At 48.9% G+C, this 22,210-nt stretch overlaps 1 protein-coding gene across 6 annotated transcripts in view; it reads right to left on the reverse strand.

The window, feature by feature from the left end:
• Positions 1-22,210, reverse strand: part of SYT17 (synaptotagmin 17) — an 81,918-nt gene that overhangs the window by 48,799 nt on the left and 10,909 nt on the right. For all 6 annotated transcript variants that reach the window (XM_059038028.2, XM_067012457.1, XM_067012456.1 and 3 more), the window contains one exon: positions 18,969-19,588. In XM_059038028.2, the coding sequence (XP_058894011.1) occupies positions 18,969-19,588 (620 nt within the window). The remainder of the gene's footprint in view (positions 1-18,968; positions 19,589-22,210) is intronic.

Here is a 22,210-nt window from a genome sequence, read left to right on the forward strand (position 1 = left end):
CTATGAAGTTCTTCGCTCCCCAGCTTCAGTTTCCCTCCATCTCATGCTGTGAAATTCCTTGTAGGGTCCGACTATGTGCCAGGCAAACGGAACATACCAGACCACCCAACCTCCCTCCATGCTCCCACCCCACCCCCAAGTGGGGACAGGGGCCCCTCCCACAGGCCTCAGACTCTCAGAGGAAATGCTACCAACAGGTCATTTATTCCACAAACAGAAGCTCTGCTCTGAGCCAGGCGCTGGCACAGCACTGGGCATACAGCAGTGAACGTGTCCCCCAGGAACTTTAGCCCAGGGAGGTACCAGCGCAGAGCACAACTTAGGACACTGGGTTCTAACTGTCTAGACTTTCCATCTAGACTGAGAGTCTGCACTAGAGCTGGCACATGGGAAACCCTGCTAACATGTTTGCTAAATAAATGAACAACCGCAGTAGAAAATATTAACTGAATACTTCTGTGGGGTGGGGCATGTGGCATGTATTATCTCATGCAGCTCTCAAAAGAACCCGTTGATAATGATAATGATGCCGATGATGATGATGGTGATGATGGTGATGTTGATGATGTTGATGATGATGATATAACCAACACGACTGAGGACACACCATGTGCCAGGCCCTGAGTTCTGAGCCCTTTCCTTTATTTTCCCATTTAATCTTTCCCACAACCCTCTGGGAGAGGGACTATTATTATCCTCATTGCACATATGAGTAAACTGAGACACTGGGAGGTTAAGACTTGTGCCTGACCTCACATAGTGAGCAGGGAGCAGAGCCAGGGTGTGATACAATGAGAAATACATATTTGGTCTTTGTCCCCAGTTCCTGGCATACATCTCCTAAAACTCTTGGGATCTCTGAGAGAATCTTCTGTATGCTAATAAGATAACTGATTTAGGCTGGGCGTCCCAAAACAGCTTCAGGATGGAGGCTGGTCACCAGAAAGACCAAGGCAAGATTAGAGGGTTGAAACTCTCAGCCACAACCCCCATCGTCTGGGAAGGGGAGAGGGTTTATAACAGGGTTTAGAGAGCTTCTGAGTTGGTGAACACATTGAGGCACTGGGAACATGGTACCCCTGGAGAGGGCATGGACGCTCTCCCCCCTCAACCCACCGAATGCCTTGCCTTAAGCATCTCTTCCATTTGGCCATTCTGAGTTGTATTCTATATAATAAACTGATAATAGTAAGTGCCTTCCTGAGTTTTGTGAGCCATTTTAGCAAATTAGGGAACCTGAGGAAGAGGTCGTGCGAACCCCTGATTTAGAGCTGGGTGGGTCAGAAGGGTGGGTTGACAATCTGGGACTTGTACTGGGCATCTGAAGTGGGGGCAGGCTTATGGGACTGAGCCCTTAACCTGTGGGGTCTGAGCTAACGCCAAGCAGTTAGTATCAGAATCGAACAGACTTGCAGGACTCCCAGTTGGTGTCTAGAGAAATGGAGAATTTGCTGGTGTGGAGAAAATACCCCACACATTTGGGGTCGAAAGTGTTATGAGTAAAAGCACTTTATGGCGTATGAACCTAAGGAGGCTGGCTCCAGATTGTGCCTTCTTGACGACTATGCTCTTGGGCTTTTATCCCCATTTCCCCCACTGAAAACTAAGGCTCAGAAGAGTCAAGTAACTTTCCCAAGGTCACATAGCAAGTGGTCCCTATGACAGCACTAGTGCCCTAAGTGCTCAGTAAATGTTTATTGAAGAGATGAAGGCCTCCTTACACTTGGTCAAGTCTGGATTAGAACTCAGGTCTGTCAGATGTAAGTCTAATACATCTATTGATGGAAGGAAGGGAGGAAGGAAGGAAGGAAGAGAGGTAGGGGCATTTCCTTTCTTACACCTGCTGCCCTTAAAAGCCCTCACTTAGGGCTTCCCTGGTGGCGCAGTGGTTGAGAGTCCGCCTGCCGATGCAGGTGGACACGGGTTTGTGCCCCCGGTCCGGGAAGATCCCACATGCCGCGGAGCGGCTGGGCCCTGAGCCATGGCCGCTGGGCCTGCGCGTCCGGAGCCTGTGCTCCGCAACGGGAGAGGCCACAGCAGTGAGAGGCCCGCATATTGCAAAAAAAAAAAAAAAAAAAAAGCCCTCACTTATGAAAATCCACACTTTCTCACAGTCTTAGGTTTTGGAGGGGCCCCATAGGATGCATCTGTTATTTCTGTCTATTTAGCATCCCTCCCACTTATTTGAACCTCTTTGGCTGTGGTTTGGGTGGGGCTCACCCTGGGCATTTGACACCCCCCGCCCACTAGAGTAACTCCTCCTCTCGCTGGCCAGGTGACGGGCTCAGAGATGGCCATGTGACCAAACCACCCAATCAGAGTCCTCCCCCATGGGGGATGTGGGAGATCCAATTCTAAGATGGTCCCCAAGACTGGTGCACACCCCACCCCCAGTTTACCCTCCCTGAACAATCAATCCCCTCCCCTTGAGTGGGTGGGATATGTGTAGAGGATCCGACATCACTCTCATGATTAGGTTACATTAATGAAAACATAAAGGGTGTCTGCAGATGTAATTAAGTCCCACATCAGTTACTCTGAGTTCACCGAAAGGGAGATTATCCTGGGTGGGCCTGACCTCATCAGGTGAGCCATTTAAAAGAGGATTTCAAAGTCAGAGGTCAGGAGCAACAGCAGACACTCTCCAGTTCAGGTTCAAGCTGACCCTGAAGAAACTGCCATCTGTAGAGAAAGCCACAAGGCAGGAACTGCGGGAGGCCTCTAGGAGCTGAGGGCTCAGTCTACAACCACACAGAACCGAATTCTGCCAATAACCAGGAAGTCTGAAGGAGGACGCCAAGCCTCAGATGAGATCAAAGTCCCAGCCCACACCTTGATTTTAACTTGGTGGGACCCAGAGCACCCAGCTCGGCTGTACCTGGAAAGTGCAAGATAATGAAGGGGTGTTGTTTTAAGCTGCTAAATTTGTGATTGTTACGGAGCAATCGAAAGTGAATACAGAGTGCCAGGCTGTGAGAGCTGGCTGTCTAACGACAGAGTCTATCTGAGGGATGGAGAAAGAAAGGTGGCCCTGAGAACAAGCCTCGAGCCTCTGGATCCAGCTGTGCCTGAAGCTGGGGAAACTCCAGGGATTCTTAGTTCCCTGAGCCAGAATCTCTCCTCCCATCTCCTATAAAGGAAGGCTGAGCTGGGGTTGTGTCCCTGGTGGCCCAAATGGTCCCGACACACTTCACAAATGTCACAGGAGGCAAGTCCCAGCCCCCATTCCCACCAGAAGATGAGGGGCGGCCGGCCTCTCCGTGCTGCAGATAAGCAGTCTCTGTTAGCACTCTGTTGCCACACAGAAACCAACTTCCTCTATCACACAAGCTTGAAGTGCAGGTAGTGTAGTCACCTGGACCATCCAGGGGTGGCCGGGGCCTCCGTAGGGCCTGGTGCTGAAGGGGACCTCTGCCATGGGCCTCGAGAATGTGTGAGGGGCCATTGAGAGAGCCCTGGATGGTGGGGAGTTGGAGCTATTCCCCAGCGGGTTCCCCCACTAGGATGTACAGCCTTTCTTCCAGATGTGTCTGCAAGCTGATCTGACCTTCAGCCTCCGTGCACCGACCCATCTGCCTAGTTTAATCCCTGCGCCAGTTCAAAGGGGCACCAGAGCCAAGGAATCTGGCAGAGTCACCAGTGTGGGCAGAAACACGTCAGGAACTAAATCCTCCATCTCATCTCTCCCTCTCTCCTTTCCCCCAGCACTGGGATTACATCCTGAGGCCAAAGCCAACTGAAGTAACTGTCCAGATCAAACAGGGCCACGCCTTCTGGGGGTGACTGACAGTACCTGCCCAAGACACCCAGCCCCAGGTGCGGGCCCACTGGATTCCCTGTGTCCTGGAACTTTGAAACTGGAATGGAGAGAGAGGAAGAAAGCAACCCCATGTCCTTGGATCCAAGTCAAACCATCTTCTTGTTCTAGTGCTGCGCTGTGAGAACAGACACCACCAGCCTCCCGTGGCCACTGAGCGCCTGAACTATGGCTACTCCGACCTGAGCTGTGCTGTAAGCGTGAAACAGACAATGGAGGCCACGATCTAGCGTGGAAAGAAGATGTAAAATTTCACACTAATAATTTCTGATGATTACACACGGAAATAACATTTTAGTTATATTAGATTAAAAAAATAGTACAGAATAAATTTCATCTGGTTCTTTTTAGTCTTTTTAAATGTGGCCACTAGGTGATTTCAGATGACATAAGTGGCTGTTATACTTCTGCTGGACAGTGCTGCTCTAGAAAGAAGTTTGTGGAGATCTGCTCCAAAGGATCCCAGAGCTGCCTGGGAGCCTTCAGGGTTCATTTCTTCCTTTGCTTTTATGAACTACTCCACTACCCTTTCTATACTGCCCTCTTTTTCTCCCAGAGAGCCTGGTATGAAGCCTGGCTCTGCCATTTACTGTGTGACCTTGGGCAGGTTCGCTAATTCCCTGACGGCCGTTTTCTCATCTGTACAATAGGGACAGTAAGAGCACCTGTCATATATAATTGATGAAATAAATGGGTTAATATATGGGAAGGGTTTAGAGCCCAGCATTTAGTAAGTGGATCTATTATTTTATTTACCATTTCCCTTAAGGTCGCCACAGTCAGATTTGCTGCTGCTTGAAATGAACAGACCGTTCTCCTTTGGTCCCACTAATTTTCACCTTGTATCATAGTTACCGATGGCCCTGACTTGTTTCTCAGAGGCACTTCCAGGTAATGAGGAAGTACTGAGCTCCGGAGTCACCTAAGTTCAAATCCCGGCTCCAATATTTATTCCTTGAACACCGAGGCAAGTCACTCATCGACCTGAACCTCAGTTTACTCCTGTGTAAAATGATCACTGTACCTCACAGGCTCGTATGATCCAACGGGGTCACGTATCGAAAACGCATCATGCAGTGTTAGGAAACAGGGAGCACTGACAGATGCTTACTGTTGTTATACAGTCGTTCCTCGGTATCTGCAAGGGACTGGTTCCAGGACGCCCTCAGGTACCAGAATCCACGGATGCTCGAGTCCCTTATACAAAATGGTGCAGTACAGTTGGTCTTCTGTTCCGCACCCGCGGACTCAAGCAACTGGATCTGGATTCAGAACTCCTGTATGTGGAGGGCCGACTGTATTACGATGAGAATCTTAAAGGAAGGGATCAGGTCTCACTCATGTTGGTAGCCTCAGAACCTGCCCTCTACATTGCTCAAGCAATCAGGACAGCCCGCGGAAATTTTCAACCTCTCCCTCTTTGAAGAGAGCCCCAGCATCCTCTCTGGGGTGCACCGCCAGATGCCTGGACCACCCAGCCTGCCAGCCACTCATCTTCTCAACCCCAGCTGGAGTGGATGAATGGCTCGGCTGGCAAATGTTGCTTTAATCTCCTTGGTCAAACTGAGTCACGGTCCCTCGGCTGGGAAGATTTTAGTGCAATCATCATAGTAACGATTGACAGTGACATTTCCTCAGTGCTTACCAGCAGTAAGAGGACGTCAACTGAGGCCCTGCCACGTGAAGGCCCTGTGTAAACAGCACAGGCGTTATCACATCCCACCCTAACCACAGCCTTTGAGGTCAGGGTTGCTATTCCTGGCATCTTCCAAAGAAGGAAGATGAACCTCAACGAGACAGGGTGGTGACCAAGAGCAGATGCTGGGAATTGAATGGAGCCTCCTTCCTTCACTGACTGCACGGCCTTGGGCAAGTTACTCAAATTTTCTGTCTCACTTTCTTTAACTGCAAAATGGGGAGAATGATAGTCCCTGGTGGTTTTCTGATTTACACGGAAAGCCCCAGAACAGTACCGGGTCTATGGGAAGCACTCAGGAAGAGTCAGCAATTTCCATTACCACCAGTGACCTTGAGTAACTACCCAAGGTCACACCGCTGGAAGTGGCTGAACTAACTCTGGCCTGAAGATTTGGGGACTGCTGGGTCGTGCTCTTGACCACGACATGGCACCACTGTATACACGTGTCAGGCTCTGCTCTGGGTGGGGCAGAAGCGGGAGGCTCTGATTACAAATGCTACAGCATCTGTCAATTTCATACACAGTGGCTGATTTTCAATCTGCCAGTGTGAAGTCAGCGGGTTTGTGAAATTCCTGAAAATAACAATTGACTCTACAGGCCAGTTCAAGCTGGTTCCAGCACACCACATGATTCCCATTTTATAGACAAAGAAACTGAGGCTTAGAAATGATGAAGTTAACTTTCCTGGACCCACATCTGTAGAAGGTGGCAAAGCTGGGACTTGAATCCAGGTCTGTATGACTCTAGGGGCCTGTGCTCTTAGCCACTATAGATCCCTTCCCTTGCGGGGTAAAGCAGTATGTGCCAGTAGTAAGACCTCCTGCCTGCTGATCAGGTGACCTAACTCTAGTCTCCTTTCTGTCACTGAAAGCTGTGTGAGCTTGGATAAGTCACTCAACGTCTCTGTGCTGCAGTTCTCTCATCTATAAAATAGGATTGGTTCAAATCATCTCTGGTTCCCCTTCCAGTTCACATTATAAACTAGGAATTAAAAGCTCACTTTAAGGCCTGAAATGTAAACTACATTTGTATTTTAGGAGGAAGAAACAAGAAGGACCACATAGAAAGAACCTTCTAGTTAATGCTGCCTTGTAAGTTTCTGGTCTGCGCCCAGCCCTGCCTGCGTAGTGGTGCCAACACTGCTGTTCACCAAACCTGGGCAGGAAACCCTTTTAACTAACACACGCAGAGGACAGGTTTCTGCCGAGAGGGTCAGGGCTGACAACAGCTCAGGACAAGTTAAAGACGGCTTCTCATTAAAAAACTGACATATGCCTTGTCAAGGGCTTTGCCTATTTAGGTATCAAGTGGTCAGTGATCACCAAATACAGTATGCAGTCAGGAGAGGCTGGGGCGTGTACAGCCCCAGGCAGATTCCAGGTACTAGGCCCAATCAGCACTTGCCTCTGGGTACCTCAAATCATCACCATTTTTGCTATTAAAAAATGTCCTAATAAATTCCTTCTAACTTCGTTTGCCTGGGGCACGGTTAAGACCAAAGAAGCACATATTGAAACACGAATCGGATTCTAAGGCCAGTTCCTCATGGCTCAAACTCAATTGCTTCCCAACCTCTCTTCCCTCTTTTTGCCCTCCTTCCTCCTCAGTTCCCTCCCCAACCTCCTGGTGCCTGAGCTCCTGGTCACCACTATTCAGTGTATATTATACGCCAGGTGCTTTGCATGCCAGATCTTGGTTTATCAAGAGGCAATGTAGCGCAGTAGAGTGGCTAAGTGCACAACCCTGGAGCTGGACTAGCCTGGGTTCAAATCCCAATTCTGTGGTCTTAGGCATGTTACTTACTTAATGCATGCCTCAGTTTCCCCATCCATAAAATGGGATGCTGATAGTAGTGAATACAAGAGAAGCCTCAGCACCATGCCTGCTATGTAAGTCAGATATTGCTATTGTTATCTTCACAATGTTCCCCCAACTCTTCACGCAGTAAGCATTATTATCCCTAATTTAAAGGTGAGGATTTGAACCCAAGTTCATTCAGCAGTAAATGGTGAAGCCAGGACCTTAACCAGGTCAGTCTAACTCAGAAGCTAACACTCTATACACAATGATATTTATTTAATTCAAAAACCACCTATCAAGTTCCTTCTAAGTGCCAAAGATACAGAGAATAAATAACAAAAGCTGATGTTATGGAGGGTCTGGCTAAGCCTTTAGCTTGTGCATGGACAGAATGTGGAGGGGGACTTTTCCTGTTGATGCCAGAACTGGCTGCCTGGGCCCAAAGCTGGGGACTAGAGAGAGGCAGCAAGGAGCTGGCAAAAACTGGGCCCAACACCTCCCTCCGGGATTTTTAAGAGGCAGAGACCTGGTCCTGCAGTTTTCAAAACCATCCTCCTTTCCCACCTCTATAAGCAGAGGGGCGGTACTGGCCGAGTGGGGAGAGCTGGGCATTTTCCCTGCCCACCCACTCAAAACCGAGAGAGACAGCTGCCAAGAGGGTCACTTGCAAACATCAGGCGCCTCCTCAAGAAGGGGAGACTGGCGCCTTTTTCTCCATGGGCATCCACTTAGCCGGGGGTCTTGCTCATCTGCTTTGCACCTTCCTGCCCAGAGGAAAGAAGAATGGAGAAGGGAGGGGGAACATGGAAGATCCTGCACTTGGAGCCTTCGACGTGGCAAGGTTAAGTGTGGTGATGCTGAGGGTGCAACCCAGCCCCCGGCCCTGACCAGCCCTCAGACTCTCTGCCCACAGAGTCTCAGGCCACCAGGGTCCTCTTGAAACCCAGTCCCACTAAAACTGAGTTCCTCTGCTGAGTTTATGATTAACTCTCTCTATCCAAAACTTTCTTTCCCTGAACCTGTTCCCCTCAAGATTGAGGACTACCAAAGAAAAGGGGGATGGGAACCATATACAAGCCCCTTTGAAGTAAAAGCCTTTTGCTTTAGTTTCCCAGACCTCCCTTTGATTCTCTAAAGGCTGGCTCAAGACTTCATGATTAGGAAACGTGAAGATGTAGAAACAGAATAGCTATTGGACCGGGAAACTGGTACCAATTTAGACTATAAATCCGCCACATAGCAGGATCACCCAACTCCCAGTCCCCTGAGAGACAAAGATACAGGCCTGACACACAGTCCTAAGTTGTTTTTATAGGAAGCTGACTCCCTCCAGATGGAAACTGCTGATCGCAAGAACACAGACCCTAGGCTGGTTGAAACCAGAAGGCTGATGATGCTTGAAACTTCACCTTGATGCTGACCAATCCGAGAATTGTGCACGAGCTGATCACACACCCTGCAGCCCCCTCCCTCTCACTGCCTTTAAAACCCCTTCCCTGAAAGCCATTGGGAGTTCGGGTCTTTTGAGCATGAGTTGCCCATTCTCCTTGCTTGGTGCCCTGCAATAAATGCTGTACTTTCCTTCACCACAACCCAGTGTCAGCGGGTTGGCTTTACTGCACACAGGCGAGTCGACCCTGGTTTGGTTTGGTAACACTCTCTCCTCAGATGCATAAGGCAGGCTGGAGGAGCCCGGGGAATTAAGCACTTCTGGAAACATCCTTCAACCTGTGCCTGCTGGGAGCTGGTGAACACATGCCCCAGCGCCCCCCACCCCTGGGGAAGCCTACACGGAGAGCCCAGGAGGGTCGTGATCCAGATGCCCACAGTGGAAACTTGCCTGATAACATTGGTTCTTCTTGACATCACCACCCAAATAAAATACTTGCACTCAAATCTTGATCTCAGGGTCTTTTTTTTTTTTTTTTTTTTGTGGTACACGGGCCTCTCACTGTTGTGGCCTCTCCCTTTGCGGAGCGCAGGCTCGAGACGCACAGGCTCAGCGGCCATGGCTCATGGGCCCAGCCGCTCTGCGGTATGTGGGATCTTCCCAGACCGGGGCACTAACCCGTGTCCCCTGCATCGGCAGGCGGACTCTCAACCACTGCGCCACCAGGGAAGCCCTCAGGGTCTATTTCTAGGGGAGCTCGACCTAGACCAATAGATGACTCTCTCAGGGGGCAGTGAGCCCCAGAGAAGGGAGCTGGGATTGGACCATCTGACTAGGGCCCACCCTCCAGGGCTGCTCCTCTCTGAAGGGACCTCAACAGTAAGAGGCCATGGGAGACACTCCCAGGGCTAGGAGTCCACCCACCCACCGCCAGGATGTTCCAAATAGTTGACACATGCCTGCCACCAGGGCCAGCTCTTGAACCCTGCCTGCCAAGTTCTTCAGTGGGGACATTAGCCAGAGAAGCTTCAGCAATAAAGAGAAAACTGTGGCCATGGCAGTGAAATAAGGAGACAGTCATACTTCCTTCTCTGAAACTGCACTCCTTCCCACTGCAAGGCCTCCAGGGGTTGTGAAAAGCCACACTCCACTGTGTATGAGGAGGGCAGGATGAGGGAGGCCAGGCCCCTGAGAATCCTCCCTGGGACTTCTGGAACTTTCGGGAAAGAGGATCTCTCTTTCCACTGGTGTGGCCCAGCTGGCAGGAGGTAACCCCGGGTTTTGCTTCCCTGGGGAAAGGGCCTTCCTGAGAAGAAAGGCAATGGACGAAGGCGGCGCTGAGAAACATTCCAGCTGAGAGATTCCCAGGATACAACCTGGACCCCAGATTCAGTGGAGCCTGGAGCCCACACAACCACAGACTTTTCTCTTTGACCAAAGCCAGTCTGTGATGGGTTCTGTTGGCTGTAACCAACATTTTGGAAGCCACCTAAGAAAGTAAATCTCTTACGTCAGAGTCATGCAATTTTTCTTCTATTGCTCAATCAAAACAGTAGTCCCCACACTGACAATCAACTTGGTTACCAAATCAGACTGTCCTTTGGCCTCTTCGAAAGATCCAATCAGTTTGGTGTTCCTGAAGAAGGCCACCAGCTCACCCCTCAGACTCTGATGGCTCTCTCCTAAGGGGCTCCAAGCAAACACAGAATTCCTCTGAATGGCTCCAAAGGTGGAAAGAAGCAAGATACACACTGATATAAAAATCTGGGTATACTTATGAGAAATAGTCTTATCACATCCAAGTTACACGGGGTAAGTCAATTTACAAAGTCCTCAGCCAGGACTTCCTCCTAAATAGATTATTTCATAGCGGTTATGGATATGAGCTTGCTGTCAGTCTCAGATTCAAGTCCCTACTCCAGCTGTGCAATTTGGGGTAAGTTTCTTAACCTTCCTGAGGCTCTGGGTCCCCATCTGTAAAATGCAGGTGCCACTGCCATCTATCTGGTGAGGAATCGTTGAGTATTACACCGAGCCCAGGGTCTGGTACGTGATAAGAACCAGAACACGCTTATTGCCACCACCTCTGACTCTTATGCTGCAAAGGCAACACACACAGACTTCACTTCCTAAGCCACAGGGCCTTGAATTATAGGCACTGAAGGTCTAAAAGGCGTTCCTTTGGACAAAGCAAATCTCACATTAAAGCAGTTTTCAGAAACATAAATATCCAGCAGCCAGATGTGCAAATATCACTTTTGACTAAGCACATTTTCTTTTTCTGGGCTCAAATCAAACATTGTTCCTCAGCAGGCAATGTGGCTTTGTAATAAAAGATACTACACCCCACATGACTCAGAATTATCCCCCAAGAACATTTAAGAGCACGCTACACGGAGCCTGCTCCTTTCCCAGATGGCTCCATAAAATACCATCCTAATGGCAGCCTATATCGGGCTTGCAGGCAGCCAGGCCAGCTCATTAAATCAACACAGCAGCCGACCACTGACACCACATCTCAGACCTGTCTGTCCAGCTGCAACAGCCAAGCCCCTTCAACATTCCACTGGCCACCCAAGTGCCTCCCAGAATGAGGTCCGCAGTTCACTTACGTCAGACTCTCCCAGCACATTCACTCAAGTGCAGGCTCACCCACGACTTAAGAAATCGGAATCCAGGAGGCTGACGTCTGGGAACCACACAGGCACAGCTCCTGGCTGATTCTGATGCCCGGGAAGTAAGAAAACAGCAGCATCCCCTGTTTGAGAATCCCCCCTCTGTCTGAGAGCCCTCATTTACAACACCCCTGAAGCTGGAGTGTAAAGGCTAAGGGCTGGCTCTGGGGATCAAAGACTCTGCCTTCAAACTGTCTCCCAAGCTGGGCACTTGTCCGCTCCCCCTCCCACCCGGAAGCCTGCAGGATACTACTCCTAACTGGTGTTCCCCAACATTTTCTTACGAATGTTACCAAATACAGAGAGGCTGAAATAACTGTACACTGAACCCCTTTAACTATATCACTGAGCTCGTACAATGAACAGTTATTAATTCTGCAACTAATATTTTGAAAATATGCTATATTTGCTTTATCGCATGTCTATCAATCTTTTTCTGAGATCATTTTAAAGTAAGTTGCAGGCACCAGTGACCTGAACACTTCAGCAGGCATATCATTAACCAGAATTTGATGTTTATGGCTCTTTTATTTTTCCGATAAAATTTATATGCAATGAAATGTGCAAACCTTAAGTGATGAGTTTGACAAATGCATACACCTGTGTATCCAACGCCCTATCACTATTAGTCTAGAAACTTCCCTTTGGCCCCCTTCCAGTCAATCCCCTTCCCCAGTCACAACCACTGTTTTGATTCTTCACCATAGTTTAGTTTTGTCGTTTCTTGAACTTTATATATATGCAATCATCTATATGGGCTCTCTTGGGTCTGACTTCTATTTCTCATAATGGTTGTCAGCAGGATGTTCTACTTAGCATAATGTTTGTGACATTCATCCATGCTGTATCAGTCCTTTTTCCTTCTTATTGCTGAATAATGTTCCATTATATGAATATACCATAGTTTATTATCCTTCATCCTGTAGATGGACACCTGGGCAATTTCTAGTTTGGGGCTATTACATGTAGAGCTTCTTTGAATATGCATGTACAAGTTTTTGTGTGGACATAACATTTTCATTCTCTTGGGAGTGGCACTGCTGGATCGTGGGGTAGATATCGGTTTAGTTTTACAAGAAACCACTAGAATTTCTTCCTAAGTGGTTACATCACATGATATACCCACAGCACTGCCTGAGAGTTCCAGGGGCTCCACATCTTCACCACCATTGGATGTCGTCAGTCTTTGTGATTTTAGACATTCTGGTAGGTGGGCTGTAGTGGTATCTAAGGTTTTAACCTGCATTTCTCTGATGGATAATGAAGTTGAGCACTTTTCTATGTGCTTTTAGACCATTTGCATGAGTCTTCTTCTGTGAAACATCTGTTCAAAATTGTTGCCCATTTAAAAATTGGATTTTAGGGCTTCCCTGGTGGCGCAGTGGTTGAGAGTCCACCTGCCGATGCAGGGGACATGGGTTCATGCCCCGGTCCGGGAGGATCCCACATGCCACGGAGCGCCTGGGCCCGTGAGCCATGGCCGCTGAGCCTGTGCGTCTGGACCCTGTGCTCTGCAATGGGAGAGGCCACAACAGTGAGAGGACCGCGTACCACAAAAAAAAAAAAAAAAAAAAAAATTGTATTTTGTCTTTTATTATTTTTGAGTCATTGGAGATTTTCTTTGTCTTTCACTTTTTTAGAATTGGGGTTATAGTTGCTTTACGATGTTATGTTAGTTGGAGTTCTTTATATATTTTGGAAATAAGTATTTGTGGGTCCCCCAGGAACAGTTCTCTCCAGGAAGCCTGGCTGGGTCACCCCTCCTTCTCAAAATATTCCAAGGCTTCCCATCACCCATAGGAATAAAATCCAAGTCTTTACCTCAGCCTACAAGATCAATGTGATGGGGCCTTTTAAGCCAGTTCAACCTCAACTCCTACTGCTCTCCCCTCACTCACTCTCCTCCAGCCTTCAACATACTCTGCCTCAGGGCCTTTGCACTTCCTGTACTCACTGTTTGGAATGCTCTTCCCCTGGACATCCTCCAGGCTCACTCCCTCAACCCTTCCAGCTAGCTCTCTACTTAAATGCCATCTCCTCACCTACCTAGAATAGCTTCCCCACTCTCACCACTCAGCCACCCCTCTCCAGCCCCTTATCCTGCTTTATTTTTCCTCCTGGCAGAGACAATGCCAACAGGCATGATGTGTTAATTCATTCACTGAGTATCTCTGTCCACTAGAATGTAAGCTCCATGAGGGCAGGGGCTCTGTTTTGCTTGCTGTAGAGAACCACTCTAATGTCTTGGTTATGGTACATCGCTTTTTAAGCCAAAGAGCCTCAGTTCTACCACTCAGTACAGAAAGATTACTTAACTTCTCTCTGCCAGTTTCCCCACTTTGTAAAATGGGCCCTTTTGAAGACAGACAAGTAAGTGAGCATGTGTAGAACACTGTTTGGCTCATGGTAGACACTCAGGAAAGTCAAAGTGAAATTAGTAGCCCCAGCCCCTAGAACATGACAATCACCTAACAAATATTCATTGACTAAATAAACGGATAGTTTATATATGTACAATATTTTTATTGTACATTTATAATGTACAGTGTATTTATAATTTTCCTCAATTTGAGGGACTTTCACAGCCAGAAGTTACTTTCTCCTGAGAAGAGTTTATAGCCCTAGAGATGCACTGCAAGGGAGTGGGCAGCAGGTAACATGTCTCCACTTGACACGAGCAAACCAAGACCCACAGGGTTACATGACTCCAGTCACAAGGGAACTAGTGAAAGGGCTGGAACAAGAACTCTGGTTCCTCCTAATGCTCTGTGAGGTTCTGGCATGCCCACGGGACCTCTGCTCTTTCCATCTCCCTCCCCCTTCCTTCCCCAAACCACATGATCTCAAGAGAAAATGAACGTCCTTCATCCTGAATATTTTTCTGGCTCAAAAAACTGTTGAAGAAATAACTGCACACCCCTGTTCATAGCAGCATTATTCACAATAACCAAAACATGGAAGCAACCAAGCATCTATCAATGGATGCATGAAAAAACAAACAAAACGTGGTCTATCCACACAATGGAATATTACACAGCCTTCAACAGGAAGGAAATCCTGCCACATGCTACAACGTGGATGAACCTTGAGGACATTATGCTAAGTGAAATAAACCAGCCCCAAAGAGACAAATATTGTGTCATTCCACTTATATGAGGTACCCAAAGTAGTCAAACAGAAAGTAGAGTGGTGGGTGCCAGGGGCTGGGGCCAGTGGGGTGTGGGGAGCTATTGTTTAATGGGGACAGAGATTCACTTCTTGCAAGATGAAAAGAGTTCTGGATGTGGGTGGGGGGTGATGACGTGTGTGTATGTACTCAATACCGCTGAAAGATGGTTAATTTTATGTTATGTGTGTTTTGTCACAATTATTAATAATTTTTTAAAAAAGAGTTGAGACTACATGGATTTCACCTCTAAATGGCCAAAGTATCAATTCACTTCAATCCACTTGTATGAGAGAATTTCTCTCAGCAGCCACTATAACTCCATACCACATCAATCACACCACACGCTTCGGTATTTCTATGTCTTCATTTCCATTATCTTTTGGCCCAGCGTTCTCAATGTGACCAAAACATCTGCAGTAGATCCATTAGCTGCTAATTTCCTGAATGTCAAGATCAAAGACACAATGTTCAAAGGCACAAAACAACTGGGACATTCTGCCGTGAGCCAGAAGATGCCTATATGCTGGCCCTACGAGCCAGCCATCTATACGTCCCCACGGGGTCTCCACGGCAGAGACCGTAGAACTAATCAACCCTCAGTCGCTCTGACACACATACCCCCACCCGCGAAGTCAGGCTGAAAACGAGAAACTGCTTCCACCCCCCGCCCACGCAGCTGCATCTTCGGAGAGCTCTGGTGAAGGGAGACACCTGCCTCCAGTGGAAATCAGCGGTGATGGCCAACCTAACGGCCCGGGCGCACTGTGTGAGGATTACGTTTTCTGTCTCCAGTGCGGGCCTATTTTGCTTGACGTGGATTTTTGTTCAGAACCGGTATCTCCTTTTTCACATTTGGAATGAAAACCAAAGCAGCTACCTGGAGATCTACCCCTCACATCGCCTTCCCCTTGGCCCGACCCCGACCCCTGACAACTGTCTCTCCCTGGAAAACCCTCCTTCCCCAACAGGGAACAGCCCAGCTCCTGTCTTGCCTGTCATGGCAGACCCTGCTCCGTCCCCCCCAACCTCCATCCTCCCCTTCACCCCACAGCAGGCTTCCTCAGCCTCAGCACTACGGACATCTTGGGCCAGATCATTCTGTGTTGTAGGGTCTATCCTGTGCATTGCGGGATGTTTAGCAGCATCTCTAGTCTCTACCCACCAGAGGCCAGCAGCACTCTCCCACCCACCAAACCCAAAACATCTCCCAGCACTGACAAATGTCCTGGGACCAAAACTGTCCCTGTTCAGAACCACTGTTCCATAGTATAGAGGCTTCAGGGAGGGCCAGGGCTGCCCCGCTGAAAATCGGATTTCCCAGTACGGTCCCCACCAATGACTGACAATGTGGGCTGGCTGGCTCCCTTGTCTGAAGGAGGAAATGCTGCAATGAGACCCAGGACCCAGAGTCCCCTCCGCACCACACGCCAGGCTGAGTCACAGCCTTGTTTGGCTGTCACCCTTCACCTAGACCACTTCACACCCACCCCTGCAGGGTTTTCTCTTGCATCCCATTTTGGGTTGAATTGTATCCCCCAAAGGTGTGTTGACCTCCTAGCCCCCAGTACCTTGGAATGTGACCTTACTTGGAAATGGGGTCGTTCCAGATGTGATTATTGAAGATGAGGTCATCCTGGAGTAGGGTGGGCCCCTAATCCAACATGACTGATGTTCTTACGAGAAAAGACACAGACACACACACACAGAGAAGGCAGGCTATGTGAGGGGGAGGCAGAGATGAGAGTGATGCAGCTATAAGCCCAGACCGCCAACAACCAGAAGCTAGAAATAGGCAAGGAAGGATCCCCTCTAGGTTTCAGAGGAAGCACGGCTCTGCCAGCACCTTGATCTTCGACTTAGCCTCCAAACTCTGCGACAATACATTTCTGTAGTTTTAAGCCGCCCAATTTGTGGTGCTTTGTCACAGCAGCCCTAAGGAAACTAATCCACACTGAAATCCTATCTCAGGCTCTGCTTCTCGGGACCCCAACTGCAGACAGCTGACCTTCCCACTCAAAGAGTATAAATTCCAGAGCAAGCTTGAGATGGCAGATATGAGTCCATTCTTCTCTCAATTTCCATGAGCCTTTCTTGACATGAGAAAGAAGAAGAAGAAGGAAGGGAGGAAGCGGGGAGGAAGGGAAGAAGGAAATTTACTTGGGGATCCTTCTTTCCTCGATCCTCTACTCATTCAATAAATATCACTGAGCACCACCACCTGCCAGGCACTGTCCCAGGGGCAGGGGAGAGAGCGGTGAACAAACAGACAAAAGTCACTGCGCTCACAGGGTTCACATACTAGCAGGGGAGACAGACCATAAAATGTACGGTCCACGGGATGACGACAAGTGCCATAGAGAAAAATAAAGCAGGAGAAGGGGACAGGGAGTGCCCGGGGCGGGGGCTGCCTCTGGCACCTGATACAAATGCTCCCATGCTCCTGTCTGGGCGAGGTCTCAGCTCGGGCAGAGAGCAGCGTACCTGGTGCACACTTGGGCTCCTTCTCTTTTCTGCCCTAGCCCTTCTGTGAGGTTTCGGGAGCCCACCTGGCCAGTGTGCTAGGACGGGGTCCACGCCCATCCCAGTACCAGAACGGGGGCCTTCAGAACCACCACTGGCTTTGACGTTCCCTCCTTCCCTGTCTCCTCCTCGGCCCTCACTCCTGCTTCTTTGGATCACCTCCTAAATTAACGATCTGCACCCAGGCCCCTGCCTTGGCCTCAGCTTTCGGGAGAACCAAACCAGGGCAGATGGGCCAGGAAGACTTTCCATTTCCGGCAAGGTAACCTTTCAGCCAAGACCTAAAAGAGCCAAGGTATGGGGACGTCCAGATTCTCTACTTCCGGGTCCTTCCACCGATGTGAAGAGTGGAGCTGGCAATTTGGAATTTATTTTGTCAGGTGGGCCTCCCTCTTTCAACATAATTTTCTTGACAGCTGAAAACCGAATGATATCAAATATCGAGGAGGATACAAAGAAAGCACCAAATATATCCTGATCGTGTGACGGGAAAGTGGATTTGGGATGACAGCAGACATTGCCAACATCGTGCCCACCTTCTTCTGACCGTGACCACTTCAGCTCCTGCGCTTTTTTTTTGCATTTGTGCATATCAAAAGTCTCTGGACCTGCCAGCATAACAGGACAGAAATACCAGGAAATGAACCTCCCCATCCCCCCGGCCCTCACTGAGTGGCTGAGAGGAGGTGCTGTACAAAGACCCCGGGCTCCCTCACCCCTCAGGTGGAAAGGCTCTTCGGTGTGTGTGTGTCACTGGCTCCCAGTTCCCCCAGCAGGTTTCAGCTCCAGTCACCCACAGTGGTGGTGGCTCAATAACTGCACCCTTCATGCGACTTTCCCACCCCCTCCTGGTGTTTCCTCTGGTGTCACCTATTAAATGACTTCCCCTGCCTCGGGGTCTTCTTTTTCTTGGGGAATCCAAACTAAGAGAGTGATAGCTTTGAAGATGTGTATACACACACACACACACAGTGGAACAGCCCCTCCAGTCCTCATGTTTAACACCTGCACCCCAAATGTGATGCTAGCTCATCAAATCCCTGGCCAGTAGAGCTCAGCTTTAGAAGCACCTTGATGTATTTGATGCAAAATAACCCCATCTGCATTACACAGGATCATTGTCCGGCGTGGATGGTCTAGCCCAGCCTCCAACAGGTGGGGTTTTTTTCCTTCCCATACACTCCCCTCATATCTTTCCACCCACAGTGGGGGCAGTGCTGTCCTCCAGCCCACAGAATGCCCAAGGGAGGGACCCTAAAAGCCCACTGGTGGGACAGCCTGGTCCATGGGTGGCTCCCCAAGCAGCCAATTGCTTTTCCCTGGGCTGGAAGAGGGAAGGAAGCTAATCTCACAATTTGCCTGAAAAACATCCATCTAACATCCCGTTCTTCAGCCTTCATTTTATTTTTCCCAAATCAATTTCTGAAAGTCAAAATGACTGATAGCTTCATACCCTGGACAATCACTCTCCTTAGTAAATAACCCAGCATCAATGACAAAAAGCTCCCAGAGCAGTGGTGGCTACATGAACCCATACACAGGATAAAATTTCACAGAACTACACAAACACACACACACACACACACACACACAGGGCGGTGCATGTGAAAACTGGTGAAAAATTGCATAGGGTCTGTAGTTCAGTTACCAACATCAGCTTTCTGGTATCACTAATGCACTCGGATCGTATCAGATTTATCATCGGGGAAGCTGGATGAAGAATACACAGGACTCTCTGTACTGTTCTTGCAACTTCTTGGGAGTCAAAAGTTATTTAAAAAACCAAAGATTTTTAAAATGCAAAAAAAAAAAAAAAAAAAAAAGGTTAAGTACTGAGATAAAAATAATCATTTTTAAAAAAGCTCCCAAGAGGAGACGCCGTCAACCCACCCCTTACCTGAGAACTGGGAATGAGCGCCTTCCACCAGTGTCCGCCTTTCACCAAGTCGACCTCGCACAGAGGCACGGCCACCTTGCCGATGACACAGTGGCGTGAGAACTTATCAAAGTCCAGCACAGTCAGGAGCAGGGTCCTCCTCTGAGCCTCCAGGAAGGGGATCTCGAAGGTGTAGCGCTCCTCGAACACGGGCTTCTGGGTCTTGCGTTTGACCCCGGTCTGCTTGGAGTTCTTCTGGTCCGGCAGGAGGCAGATCTTGACGTAGGGGTTGGAGCGCGCCATGTCCTGCCGCGTGCCGTCCTGGGAGATGGGAGGTGGCAGGTCCCTGGCCTCGATCACGCGCACCGTCAGGTGGTTGTGCAGCAGGTCGTACTGGGTGCTGAAGTGCAGCATGCCCAGCTGGTACTTGGACAGGATCTCTGCGTCCGTCAGAAAGTCCACGTCGTCGCTGTTGGAGCCGAGGGAGTACAGGTGGGGCTCGAACTTTCTGAAATAGTCATCCGGGGTGTAGGTCCGTCTGAGCACCGAGGGCTGGATGGGCTCCTTCTTGGCGCTGAGAACACCGAACTCGATGGGTTTAATATCGATGAGCGGGGAGCTGGGTCGTCTGGACTCGAGACCTACACACCCATCAGAAATAACAATGAACACCACACCCAGTACCGGGCCGGACCTGGGCCGATCTGTGAGACGGATGACATGTCCCGGATCCTCACACCTGTTCGCTCTGCTTTGTCATGCTCTTTGCCAGGTGCCTTCCGCTCCCGGAAATCCTCTTATTTACTCTATGGGAGGCAGCCTGGCGGTACAGCCATCCCCATGGCCATCAGCACGGCAGCTAAGCGCCAGGCACTGACCTACCTGCACTGCATATATCCAGTCAGCTAATCTTCACAGGGTATTAGCCAGTGACTGTTACCTCCACTTTACACATAAGGAAACAGAAACTTTAAGTCACTCACCAGAGGTCACACAACTCGCAAGAGGAGGAGCCAGGAGTCAAGCCCCACCTGTCTGGCCCCAGAGTCTGGCTCTAACCATTACCCTATACGGCCTCCACTTTCACAGAGTAGGCTCTGGGGCCAGAGTGCCTGGGTCAAATTCCAACCGGGCTACTTCCCAGTTGAGTGTGAATCTCTAGTAATGAGCCACGTGACTCCGGGCACATTTTACACACTCGGTTTTCCCATCTGAAACACGGAGTCAATCACAGCACCCATCTCAGGGGCTGTGGTGAAGATTCACTGAGCAATGCACAGAGAGGGCTCAGCAGAGAACATGCACACGGTTAAGAGGCACTGAATGGGAGCTATTACCCATCTTCAAGGATCACATTCACACCTCATCACTTACGGGGTACCTCTCCCCGGCAAGCAGCAGAGTTCACTGCTCCCGGGTCCACCATTCCAAATCTCTGATCGTCCCTCTATTCTAGCAATGAGCTCATGGCATTCTTTTTTCATTTTGAAAGCACTTAACTGAGGCATGATTGACATAAAAAAAACCTGTCTATATTTAATATACACAACTTGATGAGTTTGGAGATAAGTTTGCACCCATGAAACCGTCACCATAATCTATACACCATAAACGTATCCATCACCTTCAGAAGTTTCCTCCTGCCTTCTTTATCTATTTAATTTTATGTGTGTGGTAAGAACATAAGATCTACCCTCTTTTTTAAGTACTCCATACAGTCCTGTTAATTGTATGCACTCTGCGGGACAGTGAATCTCCAGAACTTACTCATCTGGCATAAGTGAAACCAACACCTGCCTGGTTCCAGCTCCCCCTGGTAACTATATTCTACTCTCTGGGCTTAGGAGTTTGATTATGAGATGCCTCGTATTAGTAGGATTGGTATTTGTCCTTTCGTGGCATCTTGTTAATTGCCCAAAGCCTGTCTTGCTGGCTAAAATCACGAGTCTTTGCCGGTGCGTGGCTGCACTCTCTGATAATTATGTGCTAAATGCAGTCACCTCTGTACAGAGCTGGGCACGAGATTTAGGAATCATCTAGACTTAGCGCCATCCAAGAGAAAATAAATGCGAGCCAGATACAGATGTACAAGCCACAAAGGTAGCTTAAAATTTTCTGGTAGCCACAATTTTTCACAACTACAAAGAAACAGGTGAAATTAATTTTAATATTTCATTTAACCCAAAATATCCAAAATATAATCATTTCAATATGCACTCAATATAAAAACATTTTAGTGAGACACCATAAATTCTCTTTTTCACACTGGCTTCAAAATCCATTGGGTATGTAACAGGTGCGGGGCAGCTCAGCTCGGCCGCATGTGGGTGGTGGCCGCTGTATGGCACAGCGCGGGGCAGGTCAGCCCTCTCATTCTACAGATGGAAAGACTGAGGCTACAGAAGCCTGACATCCCCTCCGTTTCACTATTTCAAGCCCTTGAACTTTACTTCCTTCTTCTTCCCCACCTACTCCCGGGAAAGATCAGACATCAATCATTTCCAACTGAGTGGATTAGTTTCATGAATTTAAGCTTTTTCCCTGTTAAAGTGAATTTCAGACATCAGCTGAATGAGACAGAGGAGACCCATTTGGGGAGTGACAGGAGGTTGGGAGTTTCTGGGCTTTCTCCTCCCCACCCAAATCATGCCATCTGGTCAAACACACAGGCTATACATCAGAGTGGACAAACTGAGAGGCCTCAGGGCCACATTCAACCCAGAGGTACATTCTGTTTGGGTTTAAAAGTAAGGAAGTTTCATATAAAAACCCAGACTGCCAGTTCCTCTTTCCAAAGATCAGGCAATACAATCCCACATGGCAAGAGCTGAGTAGTAGCTGCCCCCGTCCAATGAGACACTAGCTTCCTAGCTGGCTCCAATCCCCACCCTGCCCTAGTACAAGGCCAAGAGCCGGCTGCCATTTGTCACACTGCATTGGGGTGATATTCCTCTCTCTCCAACCCTCTGCACTCAGTCACTGACACAATCCATTTGGCCCTGAAGTCACTTGAATTTGCAAGCCCTGCTATGTAACATGGTAACCTAACACTTGCCTTTCGGGGTCCGAAATGATATGTGCTGACAGTGTCATCAACTGAGCCAATTCAGTGAAACTTGTGATCGATACTACATACGTCAATCAAAATGATCGCTTCTTACTGAACCTGGAAGCAATCAGGTGCGATGCGCTCCTCTGTCACACTGCCATTATCTCTGTCATCTTGTCTCCTGGACTGTCACACCACTCCACCCCCTCCCCAG

This window comes from Kogia breviceps, chromosome 14 (assembly GCF_026419965.1).
Source record: "Kogia breviceps isolate mKogBre1 chromosome 14, mKogBre1 haplotype 1, whole genome shotgun sequence".
In the NCBI taxonomy this organism is placed as follows: Eukaryota; Metazoa; Chordata; class Mammalia; order Artiodactyla; family Physeteridae; genus Kogia; species Kogia breviceps.